The sequence below is a fragment of the Mustelus asterias genome, chromosome 7 (assembly GCF_964213995.1).
Source record: "Mustelus asterias chromosome 7, sMusAst1.hap1.1, whole genome shotgun sequence".
In the NCBI taxonomy this organism is placed as follows: domain Eukaryota; kingdom Metazoa; phylum Chordata; class Chondrichthyes; order Carcharhiniformes; family Triakidae; genus Mustelus; species Mustelus asterias.
Genome location: NC_135807.1, coordinates 120,071,119 through 120,087,655, shown reverse-complemented (window position 1 = coordinate 120,087,655; position 16,537 = coordinate 120,071,119). Strand labels below are relative to the sequence as shown.

The 16,537-nt window shown below is 45.0% G+C and overlaps 1 protein-coding gene across 1 annotated transcript in view; it reads left to right on the top strand.

Moving 5' to 3' along the window:
* dok6 (docking protein 6) overlaps positions 1-16,109 on the top strand; it is a 164,070-nt gene extending 147,961 nt beyond the window's left edge. Inside the window, exons 7-8 of the mRNA XM_078215510.1 lie at positions 14,680-14,818; positions 16,029-16,109. Coding sequence (XP_078071636.1) covers positions 14,680-14,818; positions 16,029-16,109 — 220 coding nt within the window. The remainder of the gene's footprint in view (positions 1-14,679; positions 14,819-16,028) is intronic.
* Positions 16,110-16,537: the final 428 nt, after the last annotated feature.

Genomic DNA, 16,537 nt, shown 5'->3' with positions numbered 1-16,537 from the left:
GTGGAGAGAGAGTTAAGCACAGCTTAAAGAGATGTGTATTGTCCCCAGCCAGGACAGTTAATGAGATTTTGCAAGCCGAGGCAAGTCGTGGGGGTTACAGATAGTGTGACATGAATCCAAGATCCCAGTTGAGCCCGTCCTCATGTGTGCGGAACATGGCTATCAGTTTCTGCTCAGCGATTCACAATGCACTTTCTGCTCAGCGATTCGGCCTCAGCCGGGATCTTGGGTTCATGTCACACTATCTATAACCCCCACGACTTGCCTGTGCTTGCAAAATCTCACTAACTGTCCTGATTGGGGACAATACAAACCTCTTTAACCTGTGCTTAACCCACTCTCCATTCACATTGTCTGTACCTTTGAGACTTGATTACCTGTAAAGACTCGCATTCCAACCATTATTTTGTAAATTGAGTTTGTGTCTTTATATGCCCTGTTTGTGAACACAACTCCTCACTCACCTGCTGAAGGAGCAGCACTCCGAAAGCTTGTGCTACCAAATAAACCTGTTGGACTTTAACCTGATGTTGTGAAACTTCTTACTGTGCTTACCCCAGTCCAATGCCGGCATCTCCACATCATGGAAACTTATCACGATTCATGTCAGCGGGATTTTCCCATCCCACTGCAGTGAATGGAGATTTGTCTGGCAACTAAATTCTCCGACCTCATTGCAGCGGGAGCGTGGCACGAATGGCAGGTATGGTTGCGCCCATTTAGAATGTCCATCTACCAATGACCTGTCGAATTCCCCTAGAATGAATCCACAGTTCAAAAGCTTTAGCCATTCTTCAGGTTTCCAGGCCATTGTTCCAGGCCTGGACCCGTGACTCGGCCTCACTGTATTATACAGCAGCCTGGTGCATCTGGCCTCATCATCTGTACCAGAGTACAGAGTCAATAATCATAGAAAGAAGACTCCTGATATTGGGAGTCCCTACATCCAGCCTCAATCCCGCCTGTGAAAAGAGCCTTGATGGGGACTACAGAGGCTCTGCCCCTAACACAGACCTACGTAAATCCTGGCAATGGGCCAACTGTTCCAATGTACAGTGGCACAATGGTTAGCACTGCTGCCTCACAGCGCTAGGGACCTGGATTTGTTTCTCGGCTTTGGTGACTTTGTGGAGTTTGCACAGTCTGTGGAGTTTGCACGTTCTCCCTGTGTCTATGTGGATTTCCTCTGGGTGCTCCGGTTTCCTCCAGTTTACCCGAACAGGCACCGCCGGAGTGTGGCGACTAGGGGATTTTCACAGTAACTTCATTGCAGTGTTAATGTAAGCCTACTTGTGACACTAATAAATAAACTTAAACTCACCAGCATTGTGCCACAATGATTGTGGACCTTTTGTTTGCCCCACGAAATATTTTACACTCCAGGTACATTTTCTTCCACTATAATTTCAGTAAAATGCTATGGCAGATGTGCAAATATTTCATACTCCAACCACACGATCAGCAAAGGTGACCCAAATGTCATCTTTGAACTGAATAATACAAGGGTGAAGTACTAGTGGCCACAGCACCTTCACTGCTGGCAGTAACAGTGACAGCAATTTGACATGATAACTTAAGTATCACACAAAAGTGGTATAGTATTAAAGGTAGCTTACCAATGCAAGAACCCCTGATGGGAAGCCTCAATGACCCAGAGAATGGGTCAGAACGAAGGCTTTAACACCATAGGGGCATTTCTGACTCTGTCTACTGAAGCTTCACATCCGTTGGGTACAATACTCCAGTGGAGCAAATAAGCCGGGTGACAATGCTATAATCATTGCTCAGAAGCATAACCACAGGGAATTGAGGTCAACTTCAAAGCTCGCATTGATATTTAATGGGAAGTAGTCCTATTCACGTATTGACTAGGTCTTTAAAGATGTATGGCTGTGTCTGCGCATAGTACCTCAGGTCCTAGTTTCCTGTATTGTCTGCCACAATCATTAAAGCTCTGTAATACAACATGACGATGCCGTTGCCAGTTTGTCAACTCTGTATTTGTTTTGACTTAGAGCTGATGCTGTTGCAGTCGGCAATTCATGTGTATCGCACAGGCGGGGGGCAGAGCAAACTTAATGCAGAATTTGTAGTTCTTTTAGCATTTCTCTTAAAGGATGGGAATCAATAAATTATCCTTTAAAGTAGCTAGGTCATGTCGAGCACTTTTCTTCAGCAGTCTGGCCATGGTAGTAATCCATCTCTTCTTTCTGTCGATTGTAATAAGAAAAGGAATCAAATTTCTAAAGCTCATTTGAGCATATAGCCGACAAGTGCCAGAACTAAAATGATTTTGTGTGCATTCGATTCTGAAGAGCATTCGGAGGCAAAATGTTGACGTAATTGCCTTATCTGAGGTACTAGTTTGGGATATACTACAACATATAGGAGCTGATGTTGGAACAGGTAGTTAGCAATGCACCATATGGAGCGGAACCAGAAAATATTCTCTCCCTTTCAAAACTGGCATTTTCAACCCTCTCCTCAAAAAGTCCGCACTGGAATTCTCCATCTTTAATCATAAATTTAGACAGAAGCAAACTGGAATACCTTGAGTCGAAATCACTCCCATTACACCCAGGTTCCAGGCCCTGTGCATGGTGGCACAGTGGTTAGCACTGCTGCCTCACAGCGCCAGAGATCTGGGTTCAATTCCCAGCTTGGGCCACAGTCTGTGTGGAGTCTGCATGTTCTCCCCATGTCTGCGTGGGTTTCCTCCGGGTGCTCTGCTTTCCTCCCACAGTCTGAAAGACATGCTGGTTAGGTGCACTGTCCATGCTAAATTCTCCCTCAGTGTACCCGAACAGGCACTGGAGTGTGGCGACGAGGGGATTTTCACAGTAACTTCATTGCAGTGTTAATGTAAGTCTACTTGTGACAATAAGAAATTAACTTCAGAACTTAAAATACTAGTTTGGGATATACGACAACATATAGGATCTGAAGCTGGAACAGGTATTTAGCGATGCACCAAATGGAACGGAACCAGAAACTATTCTCTCCCTTTCAAAACTGCCATTTTCAACCCTTTCCTCAAAAAACCGGCACTGGAATTGTCTCTCCTTAATCATAAGATGTAAATTTAGATAGAAGCAAACTGGAATTCACTGAGTCAAAATCACTCCCCAACTTCCGGGGCCTGTGAAAACACAACTCTTGTAGTCGGCAGAACTGCTGGAATTTGATTTTGTTGGGTGCACGCACTCTTTTTTTTAAACCTGTGTTTCAACAGGAAGGGGTCAGTATGGCTTTTACCATCCATCATTCCAGACATTCAACCACCACACTTCATCCTGGTGTCAAAAGAGAGGTGGGAGAGCCATAGAGGTTGACAGCATGGAACCAGGCCCTTCGACCCAACTTGTCCATGCTGCCCAGTTTTCACCACTAATTTATTCCCAATTTCCCGCGTTTGGCCCATATCCCTCTGTACCCATCTTACCCATATAACTGTCTAAATGCAAAACAAAAGACAAAATTGTACCCGGCTCAACTACCACCTCTTGTTCCAGACACTCGGCACCCTCTGTGTGAAAAAATTGCCCCTCTGGACCCTTTTGTATCTCCCACCTCTCACCTTAAACCTATGTCCTCTCGTTTTAGACTCCCCTACCTTTGTGAAAATAAGTTGACCGTCTACCTCATCTATGCCCCTTATTATTTTATAGACCTCTACAAGATCACCCCTAACCCTCCGACACTCCAGGGAAAAAGGTCCCAGTCTATCCAGCCTCTCATAACTCAAACCATTAAGTCCCGGTAGTATCCTGGTAAATCTTTTCTGCACTCTTTCTAGTTTAATAACAGCCTTTCTATAAAAGGGTGACCAGAGCTGTACACAGGGAGGGAAGGGAAGGCTGCCAGAAATCCCATTATCTCCATCTCACTACAACGTCCCATTGAAATGTATACCCATGTAATCCGGATGCACTCAGAATATTTTAACTGGTTTCCAAATGCGACAAACCTTGGGTCGGAACAGCCCTGCCTGCCTCCCCATCAGAGCGATAAATTAGCCCAGGATTCTTATAAATGTTGTAGATGCTTGTCTCCTTTGTGAGGGCATGTATAGAATTATAGAATCTCCACAGAAGGAGGCCCATCAAACCTGCACCAACAACAATCCTACCCTATCCCCACAACTCCACATATTTACCCTGCTAACCCCTGAGAAACTAGAGTCAATTTAGCACGGCCAATCAACCTAACCCGCACATCTTTGGACTGAGGGGGAAAACCAGAGCACACGGAGAAAACCCATGCAGACACATGGAAAATATGCAAACTCCACACAGACCGTGACAGAAGCCGGCAATCGATCCCGTGTCCCTGGCGATGTGAGGCAGCAGTACTAACCACAATTGCATTCCTACCTCTGGGCCAGAAGCTCAGGGTTCAAGTCCCACTCCAGGACTTGGTGACTGCAGAAGGTACATCTATAATGTGGCCAAATCAATGGATTATCAACCTGTAACTCTTTCCAACCTGCCTGAATGGGAGAGTTGCCTACTCAGCTACACTGCAGCTGGCAATGGCAAACCACTGCAGTACTTTGCCAATAATCGTAATTGTGGAAATCTAAGGTGGCCAGCACCCTGTAAGGGCATGGTACAAGGATGGTCTGTCCCTTTACACAAATTATTCTGTTGACAGGGTGAAGGACAGAGCTGACTGGTGGCTGGAAGTCCTGTCCCATTACATTTCAGGAGTTTCATCCCATAATTTATCAAGCTGGAGTTCACAACTGTCTCGGTCACAATTTCGATTGGACTGGATATTGAGAGATTTATCCTGCGAATTATTTTTTACATTCCAACAGGGCTAGATCTCTGCAAAGCCTTATTTTAGCACATATAAATCACATCAAACTGACAGCATAAAGCAGGCATTCCATGTGATTTCCTGTTCAACAACGGCCAGAGTTAAAATGACAACATTTACCACTGCTCCCTCACAAACCCCGAGGGTGCTTTGAGGCGTGGGTTTCACCTTTTTTGACAGTGATTCCATTTTGGCGATGAGTAGCAGTTGTTAGTGTTAATCCTGCAGTAAGGATTCTTCAGTTGCAAGCAATAAAAGTATTAACTTCAGAAAGTAAAACAAAGGGAAAGGTTTAATGAAGAAACTTCATTACTTTAACACTTGGGGCCAAGCCCTGGGCCATACAAACACCCCACAATTCCCACCTGCTTTCTATTTATACCGGGTCAGCTGGTCAGGCACAGCATAGAACCCTGACAGTGCAGAAGGAGGCCATTCGGCCCATCGAGCCTGCACCGACAACAATCCCACCCAGGCCCCCTACCCGTAACCCCATGTATTTACCCTGCTAATCCCCCTGACACCAAGGGGCAATTTAGCATAGCCAGTTAACCTAACCCGCACACCTTTGGAGTGTGGGAGGAAACCGGAGCACTCGGAGGAAAACCACGCAGACATGGGGCGAATGTGTGAACTCCACACAGACAGTGACCCGGGTCCAGAATTGAACCCGAGTCCCTGGCGCTGTGGGGCAGCAGTACTAACCACTGTGCCACCCTACCGGCCCAGCATGTTACCGTTGGTTACATTATAATACTGAGCAACCAATTACAATGAGGAATTCTCACAAACCGCAAACCAGGAATGATCAAACAGGTTTTATCATTCACTTTTTGTGATTTTAAGAGCGTGCAATAAAGGTTGCGACTTCCACATGGGGAAAAGGTGGAGCTGAAATTTAAATCGTCAAAATGACTAATGTTTATTATTTCAAAAATCTATAGAATTTTTATTGGGGAATCAGGAAAGCTGACATTCCACAAGTATCAAATTAGTGTTTCAAGGTCAAAAAGATTATTCAATAGTAATTATTACTCAGTATGCCATTATCCAGCGTTCGTCAACAAAGCATTACCTTTTCAAGGCTTTCAACAGCTTGAAGAATAGCATAACAAGTGCAGGTTCACATCAATTCATTGATTTCGATCTGTGAAGACTTACCTAGCTCACCCGGTAGAACAGTAGGAAATTTACAGGGAGAAAACTTCCAGAATTTGATGTTTTACTGTGCCTCTGTGGGTGCCATAAGTTGCTGTGAGTTTCTCAGAGTAATGCTGGGCAACTTGACCGTTTCTGAGCCATTACAACAGTAAAAATCCAGGCCCATGTTTGCAAATACAGCAAGTTTTAGCTGAGGTAATATTTTGGCGCAGTGATAGTGTCTCTGCCTCTGAGCCTGAAACTGATTCCAGTCTTACTCCAGAACTTGGGTGGCGATTCTCCCCAAAAAATTTCAAGTGCTGAATTGGCAGGAAAAATTGTGTTATTCACGATTGTTTTTTCAGTGGGAGTTAAGACTCGAATCTCCCCATTCTGTGCAATGCAGAGGTCACAATCCTGAATATCATTAAAAGCTCGGGGGCGGGGCCTATTCACACCGGAGTCTGACAGCTCCGGACCTCTGCACATGCACAGTGGCTCCAATCCATCAGTCTCTCATTTGCTGGCCAGTTCGATTGCTGGCCAGCCCAGGACCCCCGCAGTGCTGCCCCCAGTCCCCCCAGGCCCAATCACAGCCCCCACAAGCATTCCTGGGCCAGCCCCAACCCACCCCCACCCCCCCATCCCGGTCTGCCCCGATCTCCTGCAGCCCCCCCGCCCTCCCCCCAGCAATGATGATTCCCACCCCGGCAGACCTCCCTCCACCCCAGCAGACCCTCCTGGGAGGCAGACACCTCACCAACAGACCAGCTCCCCCCCCCCCCCCCCGCCCAGCCCGCCCTGATCACTGTCCTCCCTCCAACCCCAACCGATCCCCATGCAGAGTGGCAGCGGGACCCCACCCCCACCGATCACCCCTAAGCCTTGTCCACAATAGGTCCCATCCCGTTGGCACTGCCCGATACCTGATGGGCAGTGCCAAAGTGCTCCCTGAGCATGGCACTTTGCCACTTGGGCAGTGCCTAGGTCACAGGCTGGCACTGCCAGGGTGCCCATGCCCAGGGGGCACCACCCCCCCACTGCCCGACCCCCTGGGGAGGCCCCGATTGCCCCGCCCCTTCACTCCAGTGGGGTCTCCCACTAGTTTTCCAAACGTGGGGATCTACTCTCACCCCCACTGGAGTAAAAGTCTTCTGGTGGAGTGGGAGATGCTATGGGGCCAGAGAATTCAGTCCCAGGCCCGATAATGACATTTAAATTACAAATAGATTAAAATCACTTGTCTTCCTGCCGGTCACGACCGTGCCTGCTCTCTGGCAATGGGAGACGCGCATGCATCGGGGACGCATGTGCAAATCCCGCAAAATGGCCGACACGCGCATTGCTCAACCCGACGCGCCAAAAGATTAGCACATTGCGATGGGAGAATCGGGCCCTTGATGTCGAAGGAAGGTGCGTTCATAACACAGCCAAACAAGTTGAGTATCAACTTGTAAATCTTTCCAACATGCACCAGTGTTAGGTGGTAAGAGCAGGAGAGATTCTTGGTCAGCCAAATGTTGGAGCCTCTACCATCACTATCCATAACTCCAGGCTACATGCATATAGAAGTGCATGTAGCCACAGCAACTTGGACTCCTTTGTGGGATTGGGGAGGGAGTGGGGTGGGAGAGGGGAGGTAGTTGGCTGGGCTGCCAGTGTAGGTAAGGTTGATGTCAAAAGCTCTGGGTACGATGCCCGTTCCAGCCAGGGTGGATGCGGGACATGTCTCCTTCCCTTAACTGTGGTGGAGGTTGTGGCACTACCTTCAGGCAGAGAACTAAAGAAAATTAACTAGTGGCCCTTCTCAGGATAGAATGTGAATTTACCAATCACCCAAAGGTGAAGGAATAGAATTGAACTCAATACGCAGGGCAGGGTTGCAGCAGGGAAAGAGAGGACTCATCTGTTTGTGTTGCCAAGAGCTTCAAACTATTTGGAGAGTTTAGCTGGCCAGCAAGCAGGTGAGCAGAAGTGGATGGGGAACCCAGACTTTGGAGGGGAGTGTGGTCAGGGACAACAGTGGCCCATGAATTCTTGGGGACTGGAAAAGAACTGAAGCTCCCAGAAAAATAATTCCAAAGAAGAGTAATTTTAGACTTGAAAGGTCAACTCTCTTTCTCTCACTACAGATGCTGCCAGACCTGCTGAGTTTTTCCAGCACTTTCTGTTTTAATTTGAGATCTTCACCCTCTGCAATATTTTGCTTTTAAAATAATTTTGAACTTGTCATTTTTGTGCCCCATGCACTCTTTGCCTCTTTGGCATAGGACCACGAATTTCACTCACCTGTGCACCTCCCTGAATGAGGCAAGTGTGTAGACAACTCTTGTAAAGACCCTGGGCAGAATTTTCCCATCCTGCCTACCACGGGAATAGTAGCAGGTGGGACAGGACCATAAAAGGGTCCGTTGACCTCGGGGAGGACTTTCCAGTCTTGGGGCGAGTGTGGCCGGAAAATCCTATTGCCTGGTTTAAATTGCTGTGTCTGGGATTGAATGCCATGTGTGGCAGTAAGGATGGAACTGCTACTTTTAGGCCAATCTACTAGGTGGACCAAGCTAAAATCGTCCATATGAGTTTTATCTGCTCTGAATATTTCACCTGCTGTGAGAAATGATATACTACATCTACTGATTCTGCTACTACCTCTCGTATGTGTCAAGTGTCTCTCCTCTCCCAAGTTTACCTATAACATTAATTTTGCACACAAGTTTGCTGGCAACGTCCGGTTCACATAATACTGCTTGTGTTAAACAACTTGCTGAAAATTTCCAGTATCAGTCAGAGTTATGGCTGCAATGGCTGAAGAATGAATATTCTATCAGAGAAGCTCATTGAATCGTAGAATCCCTACAGTGCAGAAGGAGGCCATTCAGCCCATCGAGTCTGCACTGACAACAATCCCACCTAGGCCCTATCTCCGCAACCCCACATATTTATCCCGCCAGTGCCTCTAACCTAAGCATGCCAGGACACTAAGGGGCAACTTAGCATGGCCCAATCCACCTAACCCACACATCTTTGGACTGTGGAAGAAAACCTGAGCACTCGGAGGATCCTTAAGTGAAACAAGATGAAATTCAAATGGTGATTAGGGAAAAACTGTCAGTGTTATTTATGGAGCACTACTGCACCCTGTATCTCGTTTTTGCCTGTAACGCTTGAAAGAATGACAGCAAAAGAAAAGTCACATGACCAAAATGCCTGTCAAATTGACACTTAATTGATTCTTCAAAGTTTGAAGATTTGATTGTTTAATAAATGGGGTGAGAGAGAAACGATTAGCAGACCGACTCACGTCTGAGAGTCACGGGAGAAAATTAGATTTGCCGAAAATACACTTGCTAATAACAATTCGTACATTATTGACGTTAATTTTGAGTACTTTATTAATTCTGTCAAGTGAGTTTTATGTATAACGTTCAATTTTCTGCTGATTGGCAGTATCTCCTGTCTATGCTCAACCAGACATTTCTGCTGCATAATTTTTAGCTTCCACTCACTATCATCTTTATTAATAAGGCTGAAAGGATCGAAACACATTGCCATAGCAAAGAGAAAAAGCAAATGTCCATTGTATTCACGAGTGAAGAATAGTCTTCTTAACCCATTATGGAGAGAATTACTAAAATTGCCAATTCCATTCAGCTTGTCTTGAATTCTCTTGAATTAATCTGGCATTAATATTAATTTGGCCAGAATGTTACAATCGTTCATGCCGATAAGATTTTCCCATCCTGCTGCAGTGAATGGAGATTTGGCTGGGCGCCAAATTCTCCGACCTCACTGCAGCGAGATCGTAGCATGAACAGCCAGTAAGATCATGCCCAGTAGATTTATAATTGCAGGCTTGCAACAGATTAGCACGGAACACATAATCTTCCCCTTTTCTGTTGGTAGGAGACTTGAACCATTCTGATTTTCTTCAACTACAACCACAACCTGCATTTATGTAACACCCTCAGAGTAATCAAACATCTTGAGGTGTTTCACGAGAATAGCATAAAGCAATATTTCACTCCAAGGCATGTAAGACAATATTCGCACCATGGGCCAAAGTCGAAGAGGTTAAGGAGCTTCTTAAAGGAGCAAAGCAGGGCGGAGAGGTTGAGGAAGATCATTCAAGAGATCGGGTACGAGGCAGCTGAAGGTATGACCATCAGTGGAGAGGCAATTAAAATCGAGGATTCTCAAGATGCCAGATTTAGTGGAGTGCAGATATTTTCGAGGGTTGTGGGGCTGGAGGAGATTGCAGAAGTAGGGAGGGGACAGGCCATCAGGGTTTTAATGTTGAGGCATTTAATTGGTCAATGAGATGGGTAGATGGCTAGGAGGGGAGGGAGTAGATTGGTGAGGTGAGTAGGTGAATGAAGTGGGTAGATCAGGGGCTTGTCGGGTTGGGAGGGCAGTTGGGTGGCAGTCTCAGGGTCAGAGGGCAGTTGGGGTGTGTAGTCAGTTGGTCGGGTGGTAGTTGGTAGACCTGAAGGGTGGACAGTGGCGTTGTCAGGACTACGTGAGGGTAGTCGGGTGGTTTGGGGGGTAATCACAGGGTCAGGAAGTTTGACAGGTGGTCAGGACTGTAGGCAGGGGGATTTGTGGGGTGATCGGAAGGATATTCGGAGGATAGTCAGGAAGTTAGGAGATGGTCAGGTGGTTGGGAGGGGAAGTTGGGGCCATCGGGCGGGGTCTCTGGTAGTCAGGGAATCAGTATGAATGTTTTGTGAGGTGGGATGAGGTCAGTTCTGGAGTTACCCAGGAATTATACTAGGTTCTAATCTGTCTCCCGTTTCCTGGGTAACTATTCAGGGAACATAGGAGCAGGATTAGGCCATTCAGCCCTTCAAGGCTGCTCCACCATTCAAATAAGATCATGGCTGATCTGATTGTGGTCTCAATTTGGAATATGTCCCAAGTCTCCACTCTAACTCAGAGACATTCCTGGAGACATTATATCATTAACACTCAGTTAATTGTGGTTTAGCTTTAGACCTCGTTCCTAATGATCTCATAGGTCCAAATCCCTTCCTTCCATTGCAAATCTGGGTCACTTATCCACGGTGTAATGTAGTTTTAATTGTCTGATCTAAAATAGTCCGCAGAGACCAAAAAATATCTATTTTGATAATGTTATTTTGAAGAGCAGCTTTTTAAAAGATGTTCTGAGACAAAATTAACTCACCTTCTTCTTGGAGTTAATCTTCCAAAATAAAATCTCTATATTTACAAATGATTGTTTTTGTCTGCAGCTTTATCTAAACTAATTAGCATAATTCTTACTTTATGTTAAAGTATATTCCCTGTTTTTGCTGCCACTTTAATAAAAGCCTCCCATTTTGACAGGCAGGGGATGGATATAACATGATACTCGAACCATCATAGGCCCAAGTGGTTACTATAGTTACAGTACCTCAATGGCACTGTTCACAGAGGCAACGTGCTAGCGCCCAGTTATCGTTCAGTAAAATCAGAGAACAAAGCTGCTGAGGCTGCTTCTAAAGGGACATTGTCATCATGAACTGGCAAATTTTGCCTATAAATGCACAGTGCAGTGACATAAATTGAATTGAACTGCATCAGTGGATCGCCTGTGTGTGATATTCGCAGGATGAAATAGCATATGCTCTGTAGCCATTACTGCCTAAGCTCCTGCTATCTAGTGAAAGATTTGACAAACATTTTTCCAATGAGGATCATGCCAGGCGTGCAGATGGGAAAATTGGCTGCAAGTTGCTCCTGGTTTTCCATTTGTTCTTTCAACAGGCAGCATGGTGGCAGAGTGGTTAGCACCGCTGCCTCACAGCACCAGGGAGCCAAGTTCAATTCCAGCTTTAGGTGTGGAGTTTGCACGTTCTTCCTGTGTCTGCGTGGGTTTCCTCCGGGTGCCCCGGTTTCCTCCCACAGTCCAAAGATGTGCAGGTTAGATTGATTGGCCATGCTCAATTGCCCCTTAGTATCCCAAGTTGTGTAGAGTAGCGTGATTAGCGGGGTAAATATGTAGAGTTACATGGATAAGGTCTGGGTGGGATGCTCCGTCGGAGAGTCAGTGCAGACTCGATGGGCCAAATGACAGGCTCCTGCACTGTAGGGATTCTATGATTCTAACCCATTTCATTGGTGTGGAGTTGGTTACTGAACAATGTATTAATGACACCAACGAATTATGATCTGTCTATCAATCAACTGTCAGCTTTTTAATTAGTCTTTTGCTGGCATTGCAAATTTTTCATAAAGTTTTAAAAGTACAATGATGGATCGGGCTCAGTTATCAAAAAGTGAATCATTAATATGCTTGTACCAAGCAGTGAGATTGCAAATGATTTCTTCATTCTGCAATCTGTTGTTCCACTCTAGTCAAATGAATATGAATATAGGATGCTGTAAATTAATAAGCTACTTCCTTAACAAGTAAATTACTTCAAAGCATCATCTTGTTGGACTTTTTTATGTGTCATTGCACTCACCCCTAGTTAGCTCTCCTCCAGACAGCAACAAACACACTTTTGCACCCAATCCACTGAGCTCTTGAGCTATTCAGGACCGCTCCAGGTAAGTTGCAAGGAGATGCCAAGTACCTTCTTGGCAAAGGGAGAAAGCAGAAGGAGGTGAAGGGTGGCATGGTGGCACAGTGGTTGCCACTGCTGCCTCATAGGGCCAGGGACCCGGGTTCAACTCCAGCCTCGGGCGACTATCTGTGTGGAGTTTGCACCTTCTCCCCGTGTCTGCGTGGGTTTCCCCTGGGTGCTCTGGTTTCCTCCCACAGTCCAAAGATGTGCGGGTTTAGGTTGATTGACCATACTAAATTGACCTTTTGTTTCAGGGGGATTGGCAGGTTAAATACGTGGGGTTGCAGGGATAGGGTCTGGGTGGGATTGATGTTGGTGCAGGCTCGATGGGCCAAATGGCACTGTAGGGATTCTATGATTCTATGAAATTTGCTGGAGGCCTGATATCTTCAAAAGAGGGAGAAAAGGATGCCTTCTTTCCATTTATTTTTATAAAAAAACAACCCCTTGCAAGGTGTTGTGCTATTTTTTAATCTACCCCTTTATGAGACAGAAGCGGGAGGCATGGCACCTCCTATAGGCCGCAGCATCAGAATGTTTTCACCAGTGCACTCGGCATACGAGCTCTAAAGAAGCTGTCTTCTACTTGTGACAGAGGCTGTGCAACAAATCTGTCTTTTCCTCACAAGGCTTAGCTCAGCAAAATGGAATGTTTATCACATTCAACTCTGCATCCTCACAACATCCAGCTATACAGCAAAAAAAGCCCTTAATTTGCTGGGAAAACAACTGTGAGTTTAATATGCACGTCATCATTAGTGCGCAAAGAGCCCAGCAGCTGATGGTGAAGAAGGAAGAGAGACTCCACTGAGTTGCGAATCACCACAAATTGCAGAACAAATCATTCTATCATTAGTCTTGGAAAAATGGGAGCTCACCACCACATTCCCCATCAGTATCATTAAATTATTGTGTGTGCGTGCAATGAATACAAATTCAACTCACCACAGACAATTTGGATTGAGTGCTTAGAAGACTCTTTTAATGATGTGATTTATAGACCTGCAGTGTCGCACCACATCTCTGGTCCAAAAAGAGAGCAGTGAAATTTCATTCCTGCAAATAATGAATTGTTTTTAGAGATTTTTTAAATTATATTTTGTTCTTTAGCTTTTTTTTAATTTTCTGCCTATTTTTCTCCTTTTTAACCTAAACTTTTCTTTTTATATCTAATTTCTGACTCAAATTCACCCTACTTCCTTCCCTCTCATGCCTCGATTTCAAGCTCCATCTGTAAATCTCAGTGGTTAAGGGGCTAGACTGTTGGTAGCATTGTTCATCAAGGCTCCAGATGCCTTCGTCACACTGTTAAAAGCGCATAATTCGTGAACTTGTGTCACGCACATTTCCCAAGCTGAAGAGTTATCAAACAAACCATGTGGCAAGCTATAGGGTCTGTTTTCTTCTTCAGAATAACCTTGAGCACGACTGATTCAAAGTACAAACTTCTTTGTTAAGCGTCCTTTGTAATTTACAGAAAGCGAAATAAGCATTACTTAAGAGAGAGAGATAGGGAAAGCAGCAAAAGCCAGCCAGCATTGCGCTGGTTGAAAAACTCATAACATAGTCTGGATCGAACTAACTAAACATCATTCTGTGTCTACAATATAACTGAATACTTACCTTGTGTTATTAAAGAACTGGGTACAACCAGTTTCTAGCTGCATTAACACTTGGCAGCTGTGGCCATAGAAGCTTCTGTTTAGCTTATGACAAAGCTTGTTTACCTTACATTGTACTTTCAGAGAATGTAGCTAAGTTTCTAGGCTGAACCCAGAATTCCAAGCTGATGTGGCCAAATTAGTTTAAGTTAGCTTAAAGCACAGCGCAATTAGTTACATTAGGCAGAAATTCCTTTAAATGAAGCCTTTTAACTGGGCAAACCAATGTTGAATCCTACGCAGGCCATGAAATTTCCCACTACATCAAATTCAGTCAATATTTCCATGTTGCCTTTCACTGCCAGTGTTTATACGATACAGGGCATTGAGGAATGCCAGGCATCAAATAGCTACAGGTCAACAACATGCAGAGTTAATTATTCATTCAGTAGAATATGCTTCCCTTTAATTGATTTCAGTTCAGTGGCACCTGAGTTTTCTGAAAGTCCAAATATACAAACTATGACTATTGTTGCGTTTGTCATTTGCAGAATGTGTGATACAGGAGAGGGGCTCTTTACATTTCAGACACGGGAAGGAGAGAACATCTACCAAAAGGTGCACTCAGCAACTCTAGCCATAGCTGAACAACATGAACAACTAATGCTCGAGATGGAGAAGAAAACAAGGGTACGTACCATTTAGACTTTGCTTTCATTTAGTTATAAAGGATTTGATATTTCTAGGGAGTTTTCTGTCACCAATTCCATTGGCAGGATCATTTTCAAATTCCTTTGGTGGGAAAAGGTCAGGAAAATGCCTCGAGCAGCCCCAGAATAATGGGAGATAGGAGGGAATCAACTCTTGAAGGATTGGTACCTAGAATCTTGGTCTCATGAGAAAACGCCAGATTGAACATAGAAGTTCAAAGCCTGTGGTGAATATCATTGCAGAACTGACCTTTCAATGACTGTTCAAAAAGGTCAACAGAACTCGAAAAGCACCCAGAATAACCTAATGCTGATAGCAAGGAATGAGCGCTGCATGTCAATGAAGAGGCCCCTTGATTGTGTCAACATACTGTGCCACAGTAAAGTGCTTTCAGGAATGTGTACAAATAGCTGATTCTGAACCAGGCATGAAAAAGGATCCTCCATATTTAACCAGCTACCAGCATTACATACCAGATCGTAACAGTCCGAAGACTGACTGCCAAATCGTTATTTTACAAAGTCTAACCTGTTTTGATACAGGTCATGGGGTGGTACAGTGGCACAGTGGTTCGGACTGCTGCCTCAAAGCGCCAAGGACCGGGTTCCTTTCTGGCTTGGGTGACTGTGTGACGTTTGCCCGTTCTCTCCGTGTCTGCGTGGGTTTCCTCCGGGTTCTCCGGTTTCCTCCCACAGTGCAAAGATGTGTGGGTTGGGTTGATTGGCCATGCTAAATTGCCCCTTAGTGTCAGGGTGATTAGAAGTGTAAATACATGGAGTTATGGGGATAGGGCCTGGATGGGATTGTTATCAATGCAGGCTTGATGGGCTGAATGGCCTCTTTCTGCACTGTAGGGATTCTATGATACCTTAGATTAGGCATTAACCCCAGGATTCAACAGACTCCTTCCTACACAGTTGAGGAAAACCTGTAAACACATGAGCCAGGGTTCTTGCTCTGGATTGCCCGACAGGATCAGTCCTGATTATTTGATGGCCTTCCAACCCACAATTCACTTGAGAAAGGTATTCAAGGGCAACTAATCTCATTGAACCACACCAGAGAAGAGCTCCATAGCCTTATAATAACAAGTAGAATACTGTCCTTTCCTAATCCTTCAAAACAAATTATTTGAGTCGGCCGCGATGGTCCTTTCATGCTTTTATCTTAATGCACTAATATTGATCAGAGAAATGGATCTCTTAAAGCATCTAAGATTGATCAGATGAGTCGATCTCCAACGCTCTATTATGTTGATGAGACGGGTTGACCTTTATAGAAAATCTCACCTTAATAAAGCTCAACATCAGTCTCGCCTTAGAAAAGGAGTAAAAATGCACTGCACTGAATATTTTAGCGAGCTAAAAAAATCATTCCCTGTTCTTGAGCAGTCCCTTTCTCAGGAACATGATTAACTAACCCCACATTGGCTCTCTTTCAAAAAGAGTCCCCCCTCCTGCCCCTTTCTCTTTCTCAAAGCCTCACTTGGTAGCTTTCGTTGAGATAGAAAAGCAATAATTCAGTAGGAATCAGAGGAAAATCATCTCGGTGAGAAAAAAAAATGTAGAGATGCCGTAAAAACCGAGAACCAAAGCAGCCATGTTACTGTTTTAACACCTGTATCAATTTTAGTTCATGATGCAGCTTCTAACTTGCCAATATTCTGTTTGCTATGCTCATCTGCCATGCAATACCCCT